The sequence below is a fragment of the Drepanopeziza brunnea genome (genome assembly GCF_022702325.1).
Source record: "Drepanopeziza brunnea f. sp. 'multigermtubi' strain 214-2 chromosome Unknown ctg13, whole genome shotgun sequence".
Classification (NCBI taxonomy): domain Eukaryota; kingdom Fungi; phylum Ascomycota; class Leotiomycetes; order Helotiales; family Drepanopezizaceae; genus Drepanopeziza; species Drepanopeziza brunnea.
In genome coordinates this window covers 1,772,003-1,791,391 of record NW_027094076.1, presented here as the reverse complement: position 1 = coordinate 1,791,391, position 19,389 = coordinate 1,772,003, and the positions used below count along the sequence as shown (strand labels likewise).

General features: G+C 42.9%; 2 protein-coding genes across 2 annotated transcripts; both read right to left on the bottom strand.

Moving 5' to 3' along the window:
- Positions 1–16,407: 16,407 nt before the first annotated feature.
- Positions 16,408–17,398, bottom strand: L3040_007648 (uncharacterized protein; the record flags this gene model as incomplete). The annotated part of the gene is made up of 4 exons (XM_066154936.1): positions 16,408–16,523; positions 16,811–16,972; positions 17,043–17,082; positions 17,381–17,398. 4 exons carry the CDS (start codon positions 17,396–17,398, stop codon positions 16,408–16,410), a joined length of 336 nt encoding a protein of 111 aa, XP_066010816.1.
- Positions 17,399–17,798: 400 nt separating this feature from the next.
- Positions 17,799–18,695, bottom strand: L3040_007647 (uncharacterized protein; the record flags this gene model as incomplete). The annotated part of the gene is made up of 3 exons (XM_007291782.1): positions 17,799–17,947; positions 18,010–18,399; positions 18,584–18,695. 3 exons carry the CDS (start codon positions 18,693–18,695, stop codon positions 17,799–17,801), a joined length of 651 nt encoding a protein of 216 aa, XP_007291844.1.
- Positions 18,696–19,389: the final 694 nt, after the last annotated feature.

The following is a 19,389-nucleotide window of genomic DNA, read 5'->3' as shown; positions in this document are numbered from 1 at the left end:
AAGTCGATACGATTTAACCTCCGAGGATTATTTAGCGGCGTTCCCGATTATGCTTACAAAAGAGGCTATAACCTTCTATTATAATCACGTCATCAAAGCCAGACTTTCGACTTTCAAAGCAAACGTTATTGCAATGAAAGACTACTTCGAGACTGACCACCGGCGGCAAGCAAAATACGACCGCTAGAAGGAAATTTCGCTAGATTTGATCAAGAAAGAGAATCCAAGGACCTCGCTTAGCGAATGCTTTGAGAAGCTCGCTAAAGAGCTTAAAAGGATTCAAAGCTTTCTACGACCAGGTTTGAAAGATGATCGAAGTCTTGCTAACAAGCTGTATTCAGCTTGTAAAAACGTGCCAAAGACTACGATTGCACGAATGAACCTTGCTTTTACTTCTACCGCCGCAATTGCCGACATTCGCAAAGCTATTGCGTTTGCAACTAAGACCTCCCGACCTCTTGCTAAAGCGAATAGAGCTTACGCGAGCTCTAACGAGCTACACGATCACACCTGCTCTTAGCATAACACCTCAAAAGCTAACTCCGATTTAGACGAAGAATACGAATGCTTTATTCAAGACCGCCAATACTTCGGAGGTAAGAAAGCTGCCAAGGCTACTAAAGGTGAGAAAAGGTGTTTTGTTTGCAAAAAGCCAAGTTGCTAGAGCACCAACCACACCCCCGACGAAAAAAAAGCATCCGTCGCCAAGTTCTAAGCTTTTAAGGACGCAAAAAGAGTGACGAAAAGCAAATTTTCTTAATACGTAGCGTCGATCGAGGGCTGGCCACTTATATCTACGGAAAAATTCGATCAGTTTATCGCAAGCTTACCAAACGAGCTACTCGAATCGGGCAGCCACGCTAACATATCGGAAGGTTTTATAACTACCCACGGCATCTTTGACGCTAACGAAGTATACAAACAGCTAAAGATTCAGACGGCATTCCACGCCTTTACCAGCCAAGTAGAGACCTAAAAGATGCCCGAGCAAGATCCGCGTGTGCCCGCAGATAAGGCAGAGACTTACATAGCCTTTAAGTACTTTGAAAACGTATTCATAAGCCTCATAATTAACAGCGGAGCAGCCAATTTCTTTACCGCTAACTTGCCCTAGCTACGAGCACTTTAAAAGAAGTATCCCGAAGTCTAATTAAATACATCCCGAGCAAAGGAGAAGTCCGTTAAATACAGCATCGGCTTTGCCACTTTTATTAAAGCAGTTACCCTAGATACCCCTCTAGGTCAAGTGGAGTTCTACGTTATAAAGAGCGACGTACCCTTCCTACTCTTATTAGCTGATATAAACAAGCATAAGGTGATCCTAGATAACTTGCGGAACGTACTAGTCCAAGGGAAGAAGGAAATACTAATAATAAGGATGTTTAAGCACGTGTGGATGCTATTAAGTAAAGAGCACGCTGCTACCTACTATAGTACCGAAGGCGAGACCGTCTACTGCTACTTTACGGAAGAACAATTAAAGACTATCTACAAGCGTTTTGGCCACCTCTTAGCAAATCGATTTGTGGGAATGAGGGGATCGGAGTTAAGGACTCGATCGGGGATAAGGGTGGCCCGTGCTTGGCACGTGCACCTTTGCTATAGCAACCACATGGTGGCCCGTGCACCTATGCACTCAACTATATGTAACTGCACTTCGCAGCTAGAATAGCTTTCTCCCTTAAAGACTTAACAACACCACGAATGCAACCACTTGCTATTCGTACCGAGTCTCACGTGTGCACCTTATTGTGTAACCAACACTGATCAGTAGTTAAATTCACACTTAACCACAGATGAGCTAGGTACAGAAAAGAAGAGGTAGTTTTTGCCCCCTTAAAAGTATTAACTACGCTACAAGCAACCGTTAGTTCTTAACAAGTCTAGCGGAAACCCAATACAATTAGCAGTACTATCACTAGTTGTAGCGTCTATCACGCAACCACCACCGCTAATATAGCGGATGACAGAAACAGAAATCCTCTCCCTCACGAATTCGAAAACCCTCCCCTTCTCCCCCTTTCAGAGAAATCCGTTCGACCTCTAGCAAGTAGCTTCGAGGAACTCGAATGGACTTTCCGAGGCAAATTCAAAGTCGACCGAGAGGTATGAGAAGCTGATAATTTCGACCTTACTAACAAGACCAAATAGACCCAAGGTTGCGTTCACTCGTATATCATCCGAGCCTTCGATATATTTAAAGATGATTATCGCTACGCTACAAGTAACAATTTGTGAAAGACATACCAAAGCTTTTTCGAAAGATAGATTGAACTATTGTTCAAGCTAAGTTATATCACAATCCTAAGATACTTATACAATCACCTCTTCGTCTACTACGTATAGATAAAAGATCTAAAAAGTAGTGTAAGCTATGCTTCAGCCTTTGCTAAACTATTTCATAGATCGACATTTCTCGTATTTCCACCTTACGAAGAAGCAAGACAAGAAAAGCGACTCAGTTTAATAACATACAGACCTGCCGTCAAACCCTTACCCTTACCTTTACCATCTCCCACACCTTTTACACCGATACAACTTACACGACCACTCCTCCTACCGATACACCTTTAATTGTATCGACCCTTACCCTCACCCTCGAATGATATACAATTCGATATATTATTCAATAGGCAACCCTATCAACAGCAGAGACAATAGGAGTTCACCCTTGACCCTCGACTGCCCCGTGACCCTCGACTACCCCTTGACCCTCGACTACAACCTTTACTACCGATTCATTCGACTCGACCCTTACCCAACCCATTGGTTCATCGACAACCCTACGTACCACCCATTTTCGAACACCGCGAACCTTAAGGACGAAGAGCAAATAGAAGAGGTAGAAGCGGAGGTGATGATAGTAAAAGCAACCATACGGAAGACTCTTATCGTAAAGATAACTACAAAAGAAGTGGAAGAGGCGGTAGAAGAGGAGGTGGAAGAGGAGGTGGAAGAGGAGGTGGAAGAAGAGGTGGTAAAAGAGGCGGAGGTAGCAATAGAAGAGACCCTGACCAATCAGCTAGAAGAGGCTGAAGACCAAGCCCAGCGCAGCTGATTAGCGGACTCAGTAAGATATATAGATATAAGAAGGAGCTCAAATACAATAAAGGAATGTAAGATATACTCTTCGTAAAGCTAAAGAAGTTCTATAGCTTGTGCGAAACATACGACATCTCTCTTGCTTTATACGCTAAAGCTTTCCTTGTCATGCTTACCGGAGTAGCAAACGCTTATTATATCGATCAAATAACTAGCAAAAGCTACTTTTTCGAAGCTATGATATACTTTATAGCTTAACACTTCGAAACCGATGAGAACCGAAAGCACTACATGAGCTTATAAAGAACTACTACATTCGCTAGTGTTATTGCAAACAAAGAGAATATCGGGAAGACTCGATTAAAGTGCTTAGAAATTACGATAAAGCTTTTAAAAAGCTGTTAGCAAAGCTTTACACTCGAATACCAGACCGATAACGTATTGCGCGATCAACTTATTAGCGCCTGCAATAGAGTCGAAGAATGCAGACTAGCAATGTTCAACCCAGCTAATACATACGAAGGAGTTGCTGCTTAATTACGATTAGCAATCGGTACTATTCAAAGAAAGCGCTAAATACTCGAATACACAGCTCCTCTTATTATGTACCATGCTTCTAACGACCACAATTGCGATACCAATTGCAATCACGAGACCTATTACACCGATCGAAACTATAAAAGATCAAGTAAAAGCTATAACCGTAGCTCAAGAAGCTACAATCGCGGTAATAGAAGCAGAGGTAAGAACAAAGGTTTTGCACGTAAAGAAAGGAATAAAGGCTTCCGCGGAAGTAGAAAGCTTAAGGTATGCTTTATTTGCGGCAAACCCGACTGCTAGTCTATAAAACACTCCCTTAAAGAACGAAAACGCTCTTACGACGAGTACAAGAAAAGCGCTACGTACCACACCACTCAACTAATGACTTTAGCTTATTTTGCAAGCTTCTTAGCGGACTACGAAAGAGTAAAGGGTATTATAGACGAAGAAAATCACCAAGATCAAGCAATATACGCTACTGAAAACTATCAGTACGACGAATACGATTACGGTGACCGCAATTACTTCACTCAGACCTTTCTCACCGAGGCTAAAAAGGTGATAGACGCCGAGACCATTGCAATTTTGCAAGAACGCTCAGCTTACTACGCTTTCACCACCTTAGACGCTATGAACCCTTCAATTGAAGAAGATGAGACCGTTCCATTAAAGACCTACATTTCACACTCCCGGTATTCAGCTTATCGATTCTAAAACTTCTTTCCCGATTCGAGAGCTGCAAGTAAGTCTTCTGTAAAAGAAGCACAAGTAAGAGCTCTCTAATATCACTTGCTTGAATTACAAGTGATTACTATTCAAAGAAGTACTATCAGCTTCGGCGAGACCCCGGCTATTATTAAAGGAACCGTAGAAGTACAAACACCAATTGGCAAGATTGTTTTTCATATAATCAATACTGACACCCTTTTCCTAATCTGTCTAAAAGACATGGATTCTCTTAGCGTGTATTTTAACAATCTAAGAAACCTGCTTGTGCAAGGCCATAACAGCGTGCCAGTTGTTAGAAAATAAAGCTACCCATTCTTACTGCTTAGTCAGCAAGAAACTATTACATGCTACTTTATCGAAAGAGAATTACGTTAAATTCATCGCCGCTAAGGACACCCTTTAGTATAGCGTTTTGCTACCACCCTTAAAGCTGTCGGTGAGGAGTTTGAAACCGACATCTTCGAGAAGATTACTAAATACTATACGCAGTATCAACTACATAAGCAAGCCTTTTGCAGATTCAAAATCTTTTTGAAAGATAAGTATGAATTCAACTATTCGATTATTATTGATATCATGTATATTGACGGAGACCTCGTATTATATATCGTAGATTCAGCTACAAGCTACGGTTCTAAAGGATTCCTTAAGAATATAACTGCAAAACACGTGTAAGATACAGTACGTTACCATTAGATCGATATATACTTAAGCCTTCTAGATGTAATCGTAGTAGACGCTAGAACCAACTTAAGCTTTCAAGAGTTTAAACAACAAGCAAATTCGATGAATACTAAGATCAAAGTAGTCTTAGTCGAAGCTCACAATAGCGTCGGAAAAGTAGAACGCTACTATAGCCTTCTCCGAAGAATATATAATATTCTGAAAGAGGAACTAGCAAGTGAAAGAGTTGATAAGCATATAGTACTTCAAATGGCTTTCAAAGCTATCAACGATACAGCCGGCCCCGGAGGTATTGTCTTTACATTGCTCGTATACGGCGCATACCTACGCTTTTCTAAGACAGATTCTCTAGCACTGTCTATAACAAAGAGACGAGAAGCCTTTCGAGCTGCAACCAAGGAGATTCGTCGACTATAAGCTAAGAGAAAAGTCAAGGACGCCTTAGCAATGCGAAATAGACCAAATATCTTAGAAACCCTCAACCTCTCCTTGCAATCAGACGTCAAAGTCTATAAAAAGGTAAAAGGTAAACCAAGCAAAGGCGAATAGACCGGACCGCACAAGCTAATTGCACGTAAAAACGAGACTTGCAAGGTACTCGTAAACGACCGAATTAGCGAATTCCGTTCAATAGTTGTCAAACCGTACTATAAAACACTTTTAGATACGCTAAACCTCGAAGAATCTTTGCCACCGAACCGGTTAATTAAAGCTGAACTACTACCGGTCCAGCCTACAAGACAACCTACCACTCTAGCTATTAAGATTGGATCACGCCCGCGCAAACCGAAAGGCAGTTTGGCAGTTCGCTACAGCCCCCGTCACCTTTTTGCAAGTATAAAAGAGTTCAAAGATTTTGACGAGCAATTTCTCAATCACGAAAGTGATATTATCATAGTATTCTTTACTTATAAAGAAAAGGCTGATGTTGCGCTCTCTACGAAGCTTAGAAACGAAAGAGTTATTATTACGCCCGGCGAGCAATTCGTAGAATCACGCCTCCAAGAGCTAAAGGGCCTAATAAAGAAAGAGGTATTTAAGGTTGTAGAATACAACCTTGCGGTCCACGGAACAAGCCGCATATTCAACTCTCGAATAGTCGATAAGGTCAAAAGCAAGAATACCTTCGAACCATACGAAAAATCACGCTTTGTTATTCAAGCTTAAAGCGACGAAAGCAAGTATAATATTCTTACTTAATCCCCGACTATTTAGCGCAATAGCTAGCGTTTGATGATTTCTTTAGCCCTATTCTTAGAATCCTTCAATCAAGCAATAGTTTCTTTGCGGGATATTACTTAAGCTTACGTATCGAGCTAGCGCTACTTCGAGCGTATGATCTTAGCGTATTTGCTCAAGGACCTCTAACACTTATACCCCTCGGGCTACATCTTACTGATTCGTAAACCTCTATACGAGATTGCGGAGGCAGGTACCTATTAGTAGGACACTTATTACAAACACTATAAAGATAAGCTATTCATAGTCTCTTTTATATACGACCCTTGTTTATTAATCTCTATAACTAACAAATTCGCTATCATTGGAATGCAAATAGACGACATACTGATAGTAGCTGACAAGGAGTTTAATGACTTGGAAGAGCAAGAGCTTAAGAAGGCTGATTTTAACGCTAAGCTAAAAGAGACGCTTATAGTAGAAAACGAAGTGACATTCAATGGAAGAACACTAAAGAAGCTCGCTAATAGCTCGATTCTACTCAAGCAAAAGGACCAAGGGAAAAAGCTAGAGCTAGTTACCGAAAATGGAAACAATTACTTAGAACAGCGAGCACGTGCAGCTTATATTGCAAGCTTGTGTCAGCCCGAAGCTATTTTCGACTTATTTACCGCCGCGCAGATCTAGCAAAAAGACCTCACTTTGAACGACATCACCTTTTTGAACAAGAGAATTGCATAGATAATAGAAAACCAGCAACGAAGCTTAATATACTTCAATATCGACTTACGTTCAGCGAAGCTGTTCGTATTTGTGGACAAGAGTTTTGCTAATAATAAAGACTGCAGTTCACAAATTGGTTTTCTAATCATCTTAGCAATCGAAGAAAAGTTTAACAGCTCCTTCTTTATCTAAGGGAACCTTATCGCTGCTAGTTCTACAAAATGCAAGCGAGTAACACGCTTAATACTTGCTTCGGAAATCTATAGCATGGTCTCCGGTGTAGATATTGCTATTTGCGTAGCTACTACCCTCAAAATAATTACTAACAAGCTAGAAGTCCTCGAGGTCTTTATAGTCGTTTGTACCGACTCATATTCCTTCTACGAATGCCTTATCAAGCTCGGAACCACTAAGGAGAAGCGCTTAATGATCGACATTATAGCTTTTAAGCAATCATACGAGCGCCGAGAGCTTGCAAAGGTCAAATAGATTAAAAGAAAAGATAATTTAGCCGACTTTATAACGAAAATCAACTTAAATAAGTCGTTAGCGACCTTTATTAATACGAACAAAGCCAACGTACGTGTCGAAAGGTGAGTGGAAAGAGCATAGGAAGGTCAGGCCGAATTTAAAAGGAACGGTGATAGTATTTTTTACCGACAACGTTAAGAATAAGAGAGCTATTTTTACTTGTATTAAAATTGTAATTGCAATTGCAACTATTGCAATTACAAAAGAGAAAATTGCGAGTATAAGAATAAGAAGATCGGAGTTAAGGACTCGATCGGGGATAAAGGTGGCCCGTGCTTAGCACGTGCACCTTTGCTATAGCAACCACATGGTGGCCCGTGCACTCATGCACCCAACTACATATAACTGCACCTCGCAGCTAGAATAGCTTCCTCCCCCAGAGACTTAACAACACCACGAATGCAACCACTTGCCATTCGTACCGAGTCTCACGTGTGCACCCTATTGTGTAACCAACACGATTTGCTGCTATTCTTAAAAGGGCCGGGCACGAATTTAAGCGAGATTTGCTTTACAACATCCAAAAGTTTTGCCACTATTGCCAAGTATTCGGACGCTCTCCGAAGAGGTTTAGTATTAGACTTAAAGACGATACTGACTTTAATGATACGGTATACGTGGACGTAATGCACTTTAACGGCAAGAACGTATTACACGTCGTTTGCGATTTTACTAATTTTCAAGCCGCCACCTTCTTTAAAAGCATGTCCGCACAGCACTTACTTAAAGGATTTAATCGATATTAAATCAATACTTACGTCGGACCCTTTATAAACGTAATGCACGATCCCGAAACCAACTTCAATTCGGCAACGTTCCGAGGCTACCTTAAAAGTATTAGCAGCACCTTAAAGCAGATGCTTATAAAAGCTTATCATAGCGTCGAGCTAGTGGAACGCTACCACGTCTTTGTGCGACGCGCCTTTGAGATCGTCACAAAAGAGCTTCTAAAAGCCTTAAAGGAGGACCGGCTTCAAATGGCTATCAAAGCTATCAACGACACAGCTAGACCTAATAGCTTGGTTCTTATACTCTTCGTTTTTGGGACTTTACCGAAGCTAACGGAGTAAGATCGACTTGCCGCGTCTACTTAAAAGCGTGCTGCTGCTATTAACAAGGCTATAAAGGAAGTACGAAAATGCCACGCTGCGAAGCAGGTTAGGGACGCGCTTAAGAGGAAGAATAGCCTAATTACGGAGCATACCCTAGACCTCCTTATTGGCTTACGAGTGCTGGTGTGGCGGGAAAACCAAAAGTAAAAAGGCCCTTTTCAGCTGCTTAACAAGCAAAAGCATACGTGCACAATAGCTTGTCCGAGGCCTACGGAATTCAGGTCAACCTTAGTAAAACCTTACTACTTTAAAGTTGAAAAGCTACTAGAAGAGTTGCAAATACCTAAAGTAAAAGTAGAAGAAGAGGTAGAAGAAGAAGTGGAAGATGATTAAAGCGAAAGCGAAAAAGAGCTAGAAATACGAAATTCGCTTAAACTTCAACATTCGTTTAATCCATCGAAGTCGCTTAATCTAAGAAGCTCGCTAAGACTAACAAACAGCCCCTTTAACTTTTAACTTGCTAATCCCTAGAAGTCAATAATACTAATAGTTTAGATACCTTACTAGAAGTACGATCTTAATATCTCGACCGTGCCCGACGAAAAAAAGGGCGATTCTTACGTTCTATTTACTAAGGACTCCGAGGTGTTGATTACCGATAAAGAACGCCGGGACTATAAGCTCTCAATTAAGCTACGAGCCGAAGGAATCATCAAGAGCCCCGAGGCACCATTTCAAGAGTTTAAAGCAAAAGAATTAGCTGGATTAATAGCCTAAAGCATCTTCTAAGTGATCTCGAGCACCGACCTACGCGCTAAAAGCGCTAAGATCTTCGGATCTAGGTTTATTAATAAGATCAAAGGCAAAGGAACACTTACGCTATACGAGAAGTCTCGTATAATGGTCTAAGCCTTTTAAGATAAAGGCAAAACGAAAGTACTTACCGAGTCACTTACGGTGCAGCGAGCGGGCCAAAGACTTTGTTATGCTTTAGCTCCTTTTCTAATAAAAGACTACGAGTATCAAGTCTATAGCAAGGATATCACTTAAGCTTACACTCAGTTAAGCACGAAGCTCATCCGAATAATCGTCGTGCGATTACTTAAAGAGATCACTTATCGATTCCTCTTCAGCACTTTGTTCTTTATGACTAGCCCTTTATATAAGATCTTCGAAGCAAGAACGCATTAGTATAAGCGTTTTTCAAAGCATTTCACGGACAACCTCGAGATAAAGCAATCGAGCTTTGATTCTTGCCTTTTTATATCAACTAATAAAGATCAGCTAAAAATAGCTGCCTTACAGACGGATGATATTCTTATAATTATTAATCTAGCTATAAAGGCAAAAGAAGAGAAAGAGCTGGTCAAATCCAAGTTAAGGAGCAAAGAAATAGAGACCTTTATACACGCCGAGCCAATGATTTTCAATAGATGCAAGCTATCTTTAGATAAAGAAGGGTTCGGACTATCAATTGGGCAAAAAGGGCAGGGTGAAAGGCTTGCAGTGATCAAGCTCGATTCAGCCATACGAGCTAAAAAGTACTTAGAGCAACGTGCTCGAAAAGCGTATTTAGCTACTATTTGCTACTTAGAAGCATCTTGCGCTTTATCGATAGCCGCTTAACACCAAGAACCGAAGGACGAAGACTATAAAGCCTTTAATAAAGTGATTTAGTAGCTGATCGATCACCTAACTCGAAGGATCTATTACGTGCCTTTGGACTTAAAGACTGCGAAGCTCTTTGTGTTCGTAAACGGAGCGTTTGCTAACAACGCTGACCTTAGCTCTTAGATCGGTTTCGTAGCTATCTTTAGCAATAAGGCTTACGTAAATGAAAACGAGTTCACTCTAACGGGTAACATCTTACATTAAATGTCACAGAAGTGCAAGAGGGTGACAAGAGCAGTATTAGCTTTTAAGTTATACGCGATGTCCTTAAGTATCGATATGGCTATTGCTATGTCGACTACCTTTGCTTAAATCACGGCTCAGCTAAGAATCCTTAACTTCTTCGTAGTCGTGTGCACTGACTCTTATTCGCTTTACGAATGCATAGTAAAACTAAGGACCATTAAAGAGAAGCGTCTAATGATCGATATTATAGCTATTCGGGAGTCATACGAAAAGCGAAAGCTTTCTAAGGTACGCTAGATCGGAAGCAAATCTAACCTTGCTGACGCCATAATTAAAATCGGGGCTAATATCTTTTTGCAAGAGCTAGTTTTGACTAATACCTTAAAGGTGCAAGTCGATAGATAAGTAGAAAGGCCGCTATAGAAGGAAGAAGGAGATTGTTTTTCCTTTGTTTAATTACCTCCCTTTTTTTTTTCGGTCGATATAATAGTTGGCAAAGCACTATTTGCCAAAGAGAGAGTTGCCGGTGTCGGTATATCCATATCGACCTTAGCTAGTAGTAATAGTAGTAGTAGTAGTTAAGGAAGCTCACCCGTGAACCATGGTTCACGGGCCACTTGGCATGCCTCGCTTAGCATGTCAGCAGTCAAGGGACCCCCAACTTGATAAGTAAATCTATTAGCTAGCTAGTGCACGTGATTCCTTCTAATCGTATAGAAGGAATCAGCTCCCTTGAGCCTTAGGGAGCAGACAGAATTCAGATACCTTATCAACCGAGTGTTTTGCAATTGCAAGTACTTTGACGACCGTTACGACTTTACGAATATATATTCCCAATCGCTTGGAAGCAATCCAACAGGAATCGCTCGAGAGTTTAATATAGTCTATCTTATTAGTATTGGACCAAGCCGCAAAGTCTCTTCTTCGGCCTTTAAGCTCAACCTTTAGTTCGAATATATCGTGCTATATATTAAAGTCCTTTTTAATCAAGCACTTAAAAAGAGGGACGAAGTAAGTAATATAGTTTATAATCGGGTCTATTAAAAGTTGCCGATAGACGTTTAAAGTAGCGAAGCCGTTTACATCGATTTATAAAAGATCTTTGTTGCGAATAGAACGGCGTTATTAAGTGCGAAGACCTACGCTCTTGCGCACGTAAGTCATTACTCGTAGTCGCTTAGCGAAGTATTAAGCATCGTCTTGATTATCTTACGATTTTATCGAAGCATAGCATTCGTAAGACGAGTGGTTCTAAGTTTTAATGCTCGAGTGCGTATACGGCTCTTAGACACAGATAACGTTAATGTTTGCCGAATAGCAAAGGTAGAGTAAAGTAATGTAGTATAGCTGCCTTTTGCTTACGTTCGCTTAATAGACTTGGATTTCTTTAAAAGGCTGTCGATTGCGGCGAGTGCCGCGGTGCCGTGTCGGCGTGCTTAACATATAAAGTTGTTTTAAGCATCTTAGCTAGCAGTAATGCTCGAGCTTCTTATAGACGAAGAAGATGAGCTAGTAGTATTGTTTACGTGATAGTCCGATGTCGCTATTAGCGTGTCTTTTCTTTCGTTTATAATAGAGAAAGCGCTGTTTATTAAAGTCTTTTCGTTAAAGTTCTTGCGCGTAGCTGTATTGCGTAAAAGTCTCGTAGCTTGCGTAAAAGATTAAGAAGAGGATTGTGAAGAGACGGCTTAAAAAGAGGTCGCTCGCTCGTGCTTTTGCACCGCAAAAGCGCGTCTTTTTCGAAAGGAAGCCGCGTTGACACCGGTAGCAAGAGTCTTTAATTGAGAAGCCGAGGTCGGTTCGTTCTCTTCCGTTATAAAAGCAGTAGCAATAGCGTAAGCCTGGGCTCTTAGTCGTCGGACGGCGCTTAGCTCTTTCTTAGTAAGAGTGATCACCTTGCCGTTGACTCGCTTAAGAGCCGCAAAGCAGTTCTTATAATTAGCTTCGTACGGGCCGTAGCAGTTTGCATAACGAAAGGGTGCCGTGCAGTCTTTGCCGTCGGGCCCGTCGTGCTAGTCTCTTCGCTCGCCGCAATAAAAGCAGCGTGCGTGCCGAGTGCACTTGGCCGGGTTATACTAGCTAAAGCAGCTAAAGTCGTGCTTTTTAATAAGTTGCTTTTTGTCGACTAACCGAGAATAGTTATTGCAGCCGAACAACTTAAAGCTGCGGACCTCTTTTAAAAAGGAGACTATCTAGCAGGTTAAGCCGGTCGCCGGGTCGGCTCCGTGCTAAAAGATGCGGACGCTTATCGAAGCTCTCTCGGCTTAAGCTAAGATCTTTTCGTCGATATGCTCCGCCGTCTTGAAAATCTCGTCGAAAAGGCCTTTGATTTCGGCAAAGACCTTTTAGACAGCGTACGTGTACTATTTGACCGGGATAGTCGCTCCCGTAGCTTTAAGAACTTTTTGGTACACCTTTTTGGCTTTATCTATGATAAGGAGGTCCTTCGCTTTAAGGTTGATCGAGGTGAGTGCTTAACTCGTGCGAGTAGCTTTAAGACGAAGGATAATAGTTATATCGACGCCGTTTAGTTTGTCGGCAATAGCTTTGCGAGCGGCGTAGCTATCGGGACGAGCTAAGAGTGCGGCGGAAGGTACTTGAATCAAGACTCGCTTATCTTAGCGTGTCTTAGGTTGTTCGCTAAAGGACTTACGAGTGGCTTAAGAGCTCGTAAGCTTGCGGGTTTTTGCAAGTCTTATTCTTATAACAAAAGAGGATCGAGACAGCTTAGCGATTGCCGATTGAACGGCAACCTTTGAGTTTTTCAAGGTCTTCGAGGGCCTCGCGGAATCTGCTTATAAGATAGATTTAAAAAAGGCCGTTTGCTCGCTGCTGTGAAGAGCGGTCGAAAGAAGAAGAGGAGTAGCTGCTTCGGTGGTTGCGTGTGAATAAGTACGCATAAACGTAAAGAGACTCTTAAAGAACTTTTGCGCATAATGTCGAGATTCGGGGTTAAGTTAGTCGTCTATAATCTAGTCCGAAGCGGAAGCGTATTGCTGCTAGACACGTCGTTTGATAATAACCGCGCGGTCGATATCGTCGAAGTAGCTTTCGATAGCTTTCGTCGCCGTGTTAGTAGTCGGTGCTCTTCGTTTTAATATGAAAAGAAAGGGCTGCAAATTGATAGCAGCGTTCCTTCTTCTCTTCTTAGAGTATTAAGTAAGGTTAGACGGCGATGCAGCGTCTTAAGGCCGTGTATAATCGGCGTTATTAGTGTTGTTGTTGTCCGCGGAAGACCGAGATAAAGTGACGGGAACTATTTCTCGAGCTGTGCGGCGAGCGCAACGAGCTATTGATCTGGTTCTAGCGGATTCTTAAGGAAACCGTATCTTAGGAATCGAATGCAATGAAAATCAAGTCGTTGTGAGCAAGTTGAAAATTTCGTGTTGAATAATTAGGATTGAGGAAATTGATTGCAAAGGATAAAATAAAGGATAATTCATTGATCACATGCCGTCATTTAATCGTCTCCAGCCCAAAGGGTATTTCGAGCCCCTCTTGGCCAGGGCCTAGTCTCTTCATCTCGCGCGCACATTTCTCGTGATTCTCTGTTCTTGGGCCTTTAGGAAGAACAGCGAGTTTCGTCCGTGTCACGTTTAAATAGCCATCGATTGAATAGACAACAGGTCGTGGGTCGGACATCGTCGTGCTCCTATGTGGGGCTAATAAGTATCATAGGATGTCGTTCTTTCTGCTGCTATACATATATATATATATATATATATCTCTCTTTCTCCTGAACGACGAACTGTTTTTTTTTTTTTTTTGAAGATGAATAAAGAGGTAGCTCTAAAGGTCAAAAGCAAGGCCGTTACTCGTGATGAAAGGAAGAGGATAGCGCAATATACGTTATTGGACGGCACGGCGACGATGAACAATCCTAGGCTCTACATATCTCGCTCCGTGGGCTCGGGCCCACCAACCCTGCATATGCTGCAGTTGAATTTTGATAATGATTTCAGCTCCTGACAGCAGTTGCCGGTTTGATAGCAGGGTGGCAGCGCTGAAGCGGGTGGACGTCCTTCATATAACTCCTTCACAACAGTTCGGCGGCTCGGCGAAGGCTTCCTTCCTTCTTCTCTTTCTTACTGAATATCAGTACATCTGTATGCAAGTCTTTTGTGGCCTTCAGCACCGTGTTAAGTGCCTTTCCTACGGTATCCACCGAAGTCAATTCCGTTGCCAGCATTACGTAGGCTGCGATGAATATATGTGGCTGGCTGAAACGGCTATCATAGCTATATTCTTTTTTACAGATCGCAGCTAGGCTACGCATTCTCGATAGGATAGGATAATCGAACAGCCATCCTTACCTACTGGTATGTTCCCGTGTTGGTATCGAATTGAACATCTTCTGCCCGTGAAATCCATGCTCTTATTTACTTTAATACGAAAGGGGGGGCTCAGATCTCGCTAATTAAACTCAAAGTCAATATAAACGACGAGTAGTGGTAATCACATCATTCACTGGCTGAAAATACTGGCATCTTTCATAGTGAAGATACTTGCAATACTATAATGATATAGCTTTCCTTAATACCAGCCACGGTCTCTACACAGTAAATTCATCGAGATCTCGAATCTTGAATCTGCTGCTGGTGGTTTGAAATATGCATTTTTCACTTCACACTTCACTGAAGTTGTCTGGGTGTTCACTTTAATACCTTACTTACCTATCGCTTTAACAAAGGACTATACACCTAAATAGCCAAATCCCCACTGAAAAGAAAGCAGTTCCAAAATTGAAGATATAAGAAAAAGTACTCAAACTACATTCTGGCAAGACACCGAGTAGAAAAAACCTTAGACAACGATGAGAAAGCCTTCTGCAGAGTTGCAACACGAAGAGTGTCATTGCGCTGTTCTCTTCCGAACGAGAGATAGGGAGACGGCAATAATCAGCACCGTTTTCTTGGTAGTAGTGCTGACGACGCCGCATTCGAAGCGAGCTGATTCGCGGATCTAAAGAACAGACGGTATCCAGCATGCGTTATGAGATAGTCAATTATAAAATGTAACATATAATCTGAGAGCGGTTTCCTGATATGACAGCAACTACGTTCTCGACAAAAGCGGAAATGCAATGGTACCCAGTCTGTGAAGGAAATAGACAACTACAATCAGAAAATAACCCGACAAGGGGTCTCATCATAGCATCACGAGTTGGAGAACGACGGACAGATTCAGGTAGATCAGCTCTTTCTTCGCATGAGGAACGAAAGGTGCCCAGGGGACGGCGGGGAGAGAGAGAGTTTAAATGCATATGAGGTACTCCTGAGCCCTAGAACACTTGCTTTCTTTCTCAAGGTTATTCCGCGCGTTGGCTTGGAGTTGAATGAGGAATGAATATATAGAAGATTCGAAACTGTAATCTTGAAGTGGATATCACCCACTGACTCACTCCCTCCCTTCCCTCCTCCATCCATATAAACCCATTTCGCAACGCCCAGTTTGCAAATGTATGGAAACAAAAAATGGGTTTATGAAAACAAAATGGGTTCCGAGATATCAAAAAGAGCCTAAACGGGATCTTTCCACAGACATCTGATTTCTTTCCCGTTTGAAGGATGCAAGCCTGGGACTGTTACCCCGATCGGTGGCTCCATCTATTTCTTTACACAAAATCCAAAATACTAACCCCTCGTCAATTATGAATGCAATGAATAAGTAAAACAATGGATCTAGATTGTTTTCAAACGTGGCAGATACATTGTCCAGATCTTCCTCGGGGAACATTACCATAATGAAGACTTCTCCAAGTACGGCTCCATCCGCGAGAAGGGGCAGGACAAAGTCTGGTCGCAAAGTGGAAGGGAAAGATGAGTTTTTAAACACCTCAGAAGATTTGAGAATCGGTATAGCCGTTAGAAAAATAAAGAGTAAGAAAAGTATTGCTTTAGAAGATGTTGTTTGAGAAGAAGGTGTTGTTTAAGAGAAAGCTCAGATTGAGATTACCATTTCCGAACTGTCACAGTTATTGTCGGTCCATTCTATTCTCAATTTCTCTCCCCGCGCGGAGCTTATGATTGAATGAAAGAGGTAAGCCAAAGTTGCCGAGCTTGTTCTTGGGCTAACCGGTTGCGTTCAGCTTGAGAATAAGTTGGGAAGGTGCGCGGAGCTTGCGCTTGCTGAATTGGCTGAGGAATCGAAGTTTGGGAATTGGCTGAAGGTTCGAAGGTTGGAAAACTGATTGGGGGTCAGCTGAATGATTGGCTGAGGAGTAGAAGGTTGCTTTGCAATACGCTCGAGGCGTTCCAATTCCATTTCGGCCGTCCAGTTGTGAGGTGTTGTTTCCTTCAGGCTTGTGGCAAGCTTGCACTGCCATTCCATATGAAGTTCCTCTTCCTTGAACAGTCTGAATCTAAACCTCTCGGAGTATAAGCAATTCGCGGAAGTCCCGAGCTACATGGCGATCTCCGAACTTCCATGTTGCGTTTGTGAATCCTTGGAAATCTGATCTGAAATAGCCCTACATCTGCATTTCATTGGTACGTGCTTTGTGGCGGCAGAAGGCAAGGTCGCGTTGTTATCGTTGAGACTTAAGAGGGGCGCAGGAGGTTTAGGTTTCAAAGAAGGGTAGGAAGGTATTCCGAGGCGGGCGGGAGTAGTGAGATTCGCGGTGAGGTGTTCTGAAGCTGGAAGAAGGTGAGGGTTCGAGTTGCTCAACGAAGAGGTCGAAAAATGGCGTTTACCCGGTGGACGCACATTGTTTCCTGATAGAAGAAGCTCGAAGGAAGGTCGAAGACTGCTGTACTCAGTTTGTTTGCAGATCGATCATTTCTGAGAGAATCTCGTTGTTCTATGATTAATTGTAATTGTGAGGTTGACAATTGATCAAGGTCGGTTGCACAGGTAGATGGGTAAGAGGTCCGAACATTAAGGGTTGTAGCAGGTATATTCGTGCAGTCTTTCGTAAGAGGAGAAGAGAGATGTTATTCTGAGTGGAGGGGGGAGAGCTAAAGCTACTCCGAATATCATAATGCCAAGGCGCGGCTGATGCGGCCGCACGTAGCCGCCCGTGACCGAGCGCTTGTGTTACTCACGTGATTATACCCCTCCATAGCGGGGTAGTTTGATTCGTCAAAAGCTGCTGAGGTCGTTCGATAGCAGTGGAAGGTGGACAAAAGGCAAGAGAAACGAAGATGTAGCGGGAGATTCTGCTGCTAGGTGTAAGTTCCTGTAGAATTTAGCGTATATCGCATGTCACCTTGTCGTTAAAGGCCGGCTTCTCGATGGAATGTGTAAAGTTGCAACGCTTTTGAGTTGTCGCTCGAAGGCAGACCTCTAGACATAAAGTAGTAAAGACCACCCTTCTTCCTGTAAATCAGAAACCATCTATCGTTTTCGGATCAGACCCCGAAAATCGCTTTATTGACCGATATACCGCTTAACCAATGCCCTGCCCGTCTATGTAAAAAGCTCACACCTGAACGCCAGAGAAACCAGAGCCGGAAGGAAACATCACTTCGTATCATCCGAAAGAAGAGTCATGACTGGCGCCATCAACTTGTCCCGGCCCTTGAGGAAGTCGAGCTCGAGGATAAACAAGAAGCCAACCAAATTGCCACCAAGTTGTTGAACCAGCTTTCCTGCAGCTTCCGCAGAACCGCCTGGTACCCAGAGTTAACGATGTCTTTTTATATCTATAACCTGCAATCGTGTATCGACCTACCAGTAGCAATAATATCGTCGACTACCAGCACATTCTGACCCTTCTTGATACCGTCCTTCTGAATCTCAAAGAAATCCTGCCCGTACTCCTTGGCGAACGCCGCCTTCTCACAGGGACCAGGAAGCTTGCCAGCCTTTCGGACGGGAGCAAAGCCGGCACCAAGTCGAAGAGCCAGACTGGGACCGAAGAGGAAGCCTCTGGCATCAAGGCCTACGATAACATCGGGCTTGACACCAAAGTGCAGGACTTGAAGCTCAAGAGCGCGGATCAGGGCGGTATGGGCGGTATGGTCTGCGAAGAGAGGGAGGATGTCGACGAAGATTATGCCCGGTTTAGGGAAGTCGGGGAAAGCGCGAAGCGTGGCATGCAGTGTCTTCTTTGTACTGGCGACTAAAGAAAGATACGGAGGGTCAGCATAGCTCGATATGTAATATAGCGCACAAAATGGAAACGCTTGAATATTGAACTGTCTGTCCTGAGATTATTCGCATCGAAGCGCGTCTCGGTGGGATAGAGGCTTATAAGCTTAAGGGACGGGGAGAGGAGGGGTAAGATCTATATATCGGAATCTTACGTTCGGAGGCACTGGCGGTAACGGAGGAGGACTGGGACTCGAGTCTCGTGGCATTATCCGTACTGGCAGAGGGAGTGCTTGTCGGAGCAACTTCTGGTTGTGGCGCGGTCATCGTAAAGAGAAGAGAGGAAGAGGGAGAAAGAGTGCAGGAGGGAGGGGGGAGATGAAGTCAAAAGTCGACACGATAATCGGACGGGATATGCCCCCAGAGAAAAATTTAGGGACCTCAGCGTCTTTAGTGGGGGGGAGGGGACGGGGTGAGCGTAGCGGGGGGGTATATTTTGGAGAAGCGAGTTGGCCAGGCACGGGAATGAATCGCTGGAAGGAGCTGTGATGCGCCAATGGATTTGGTAATTGTTATTTTATATGGGATTGGGACTGAAGGAAGTCTAGATTGTTTACCTCCTTCCAATACGTGACTAACGAGCCTACCTATTATTAGAGTTTACTCGCTTTGATCTATGGAAAGAGAATCCTGCGAAATCCACTATCAAGATTCACACAGTCACCTCATCTGGGCTTGCCGATAAGCTTTTTCATACTCAATTATATTACCGGTATCTGATATTGTAGGCACCCGCTACTCAACCGGTAGGGCCGTAGGGGAGAGAGACTTCCCAAATGCCTAGTTTGCTACTCTGTGAAAGAAGGCTGCATGGATGCATGATAATCAGTTACTATGATGTATGTAGGTATGTATGTAGGTATGTAGGTATGCATGTATGTATGTATGTATGAATGTATGTATGTATGTATGTATGTATGTACCGGTAGGTACCTTACTACTACGTACTACTACGTATATG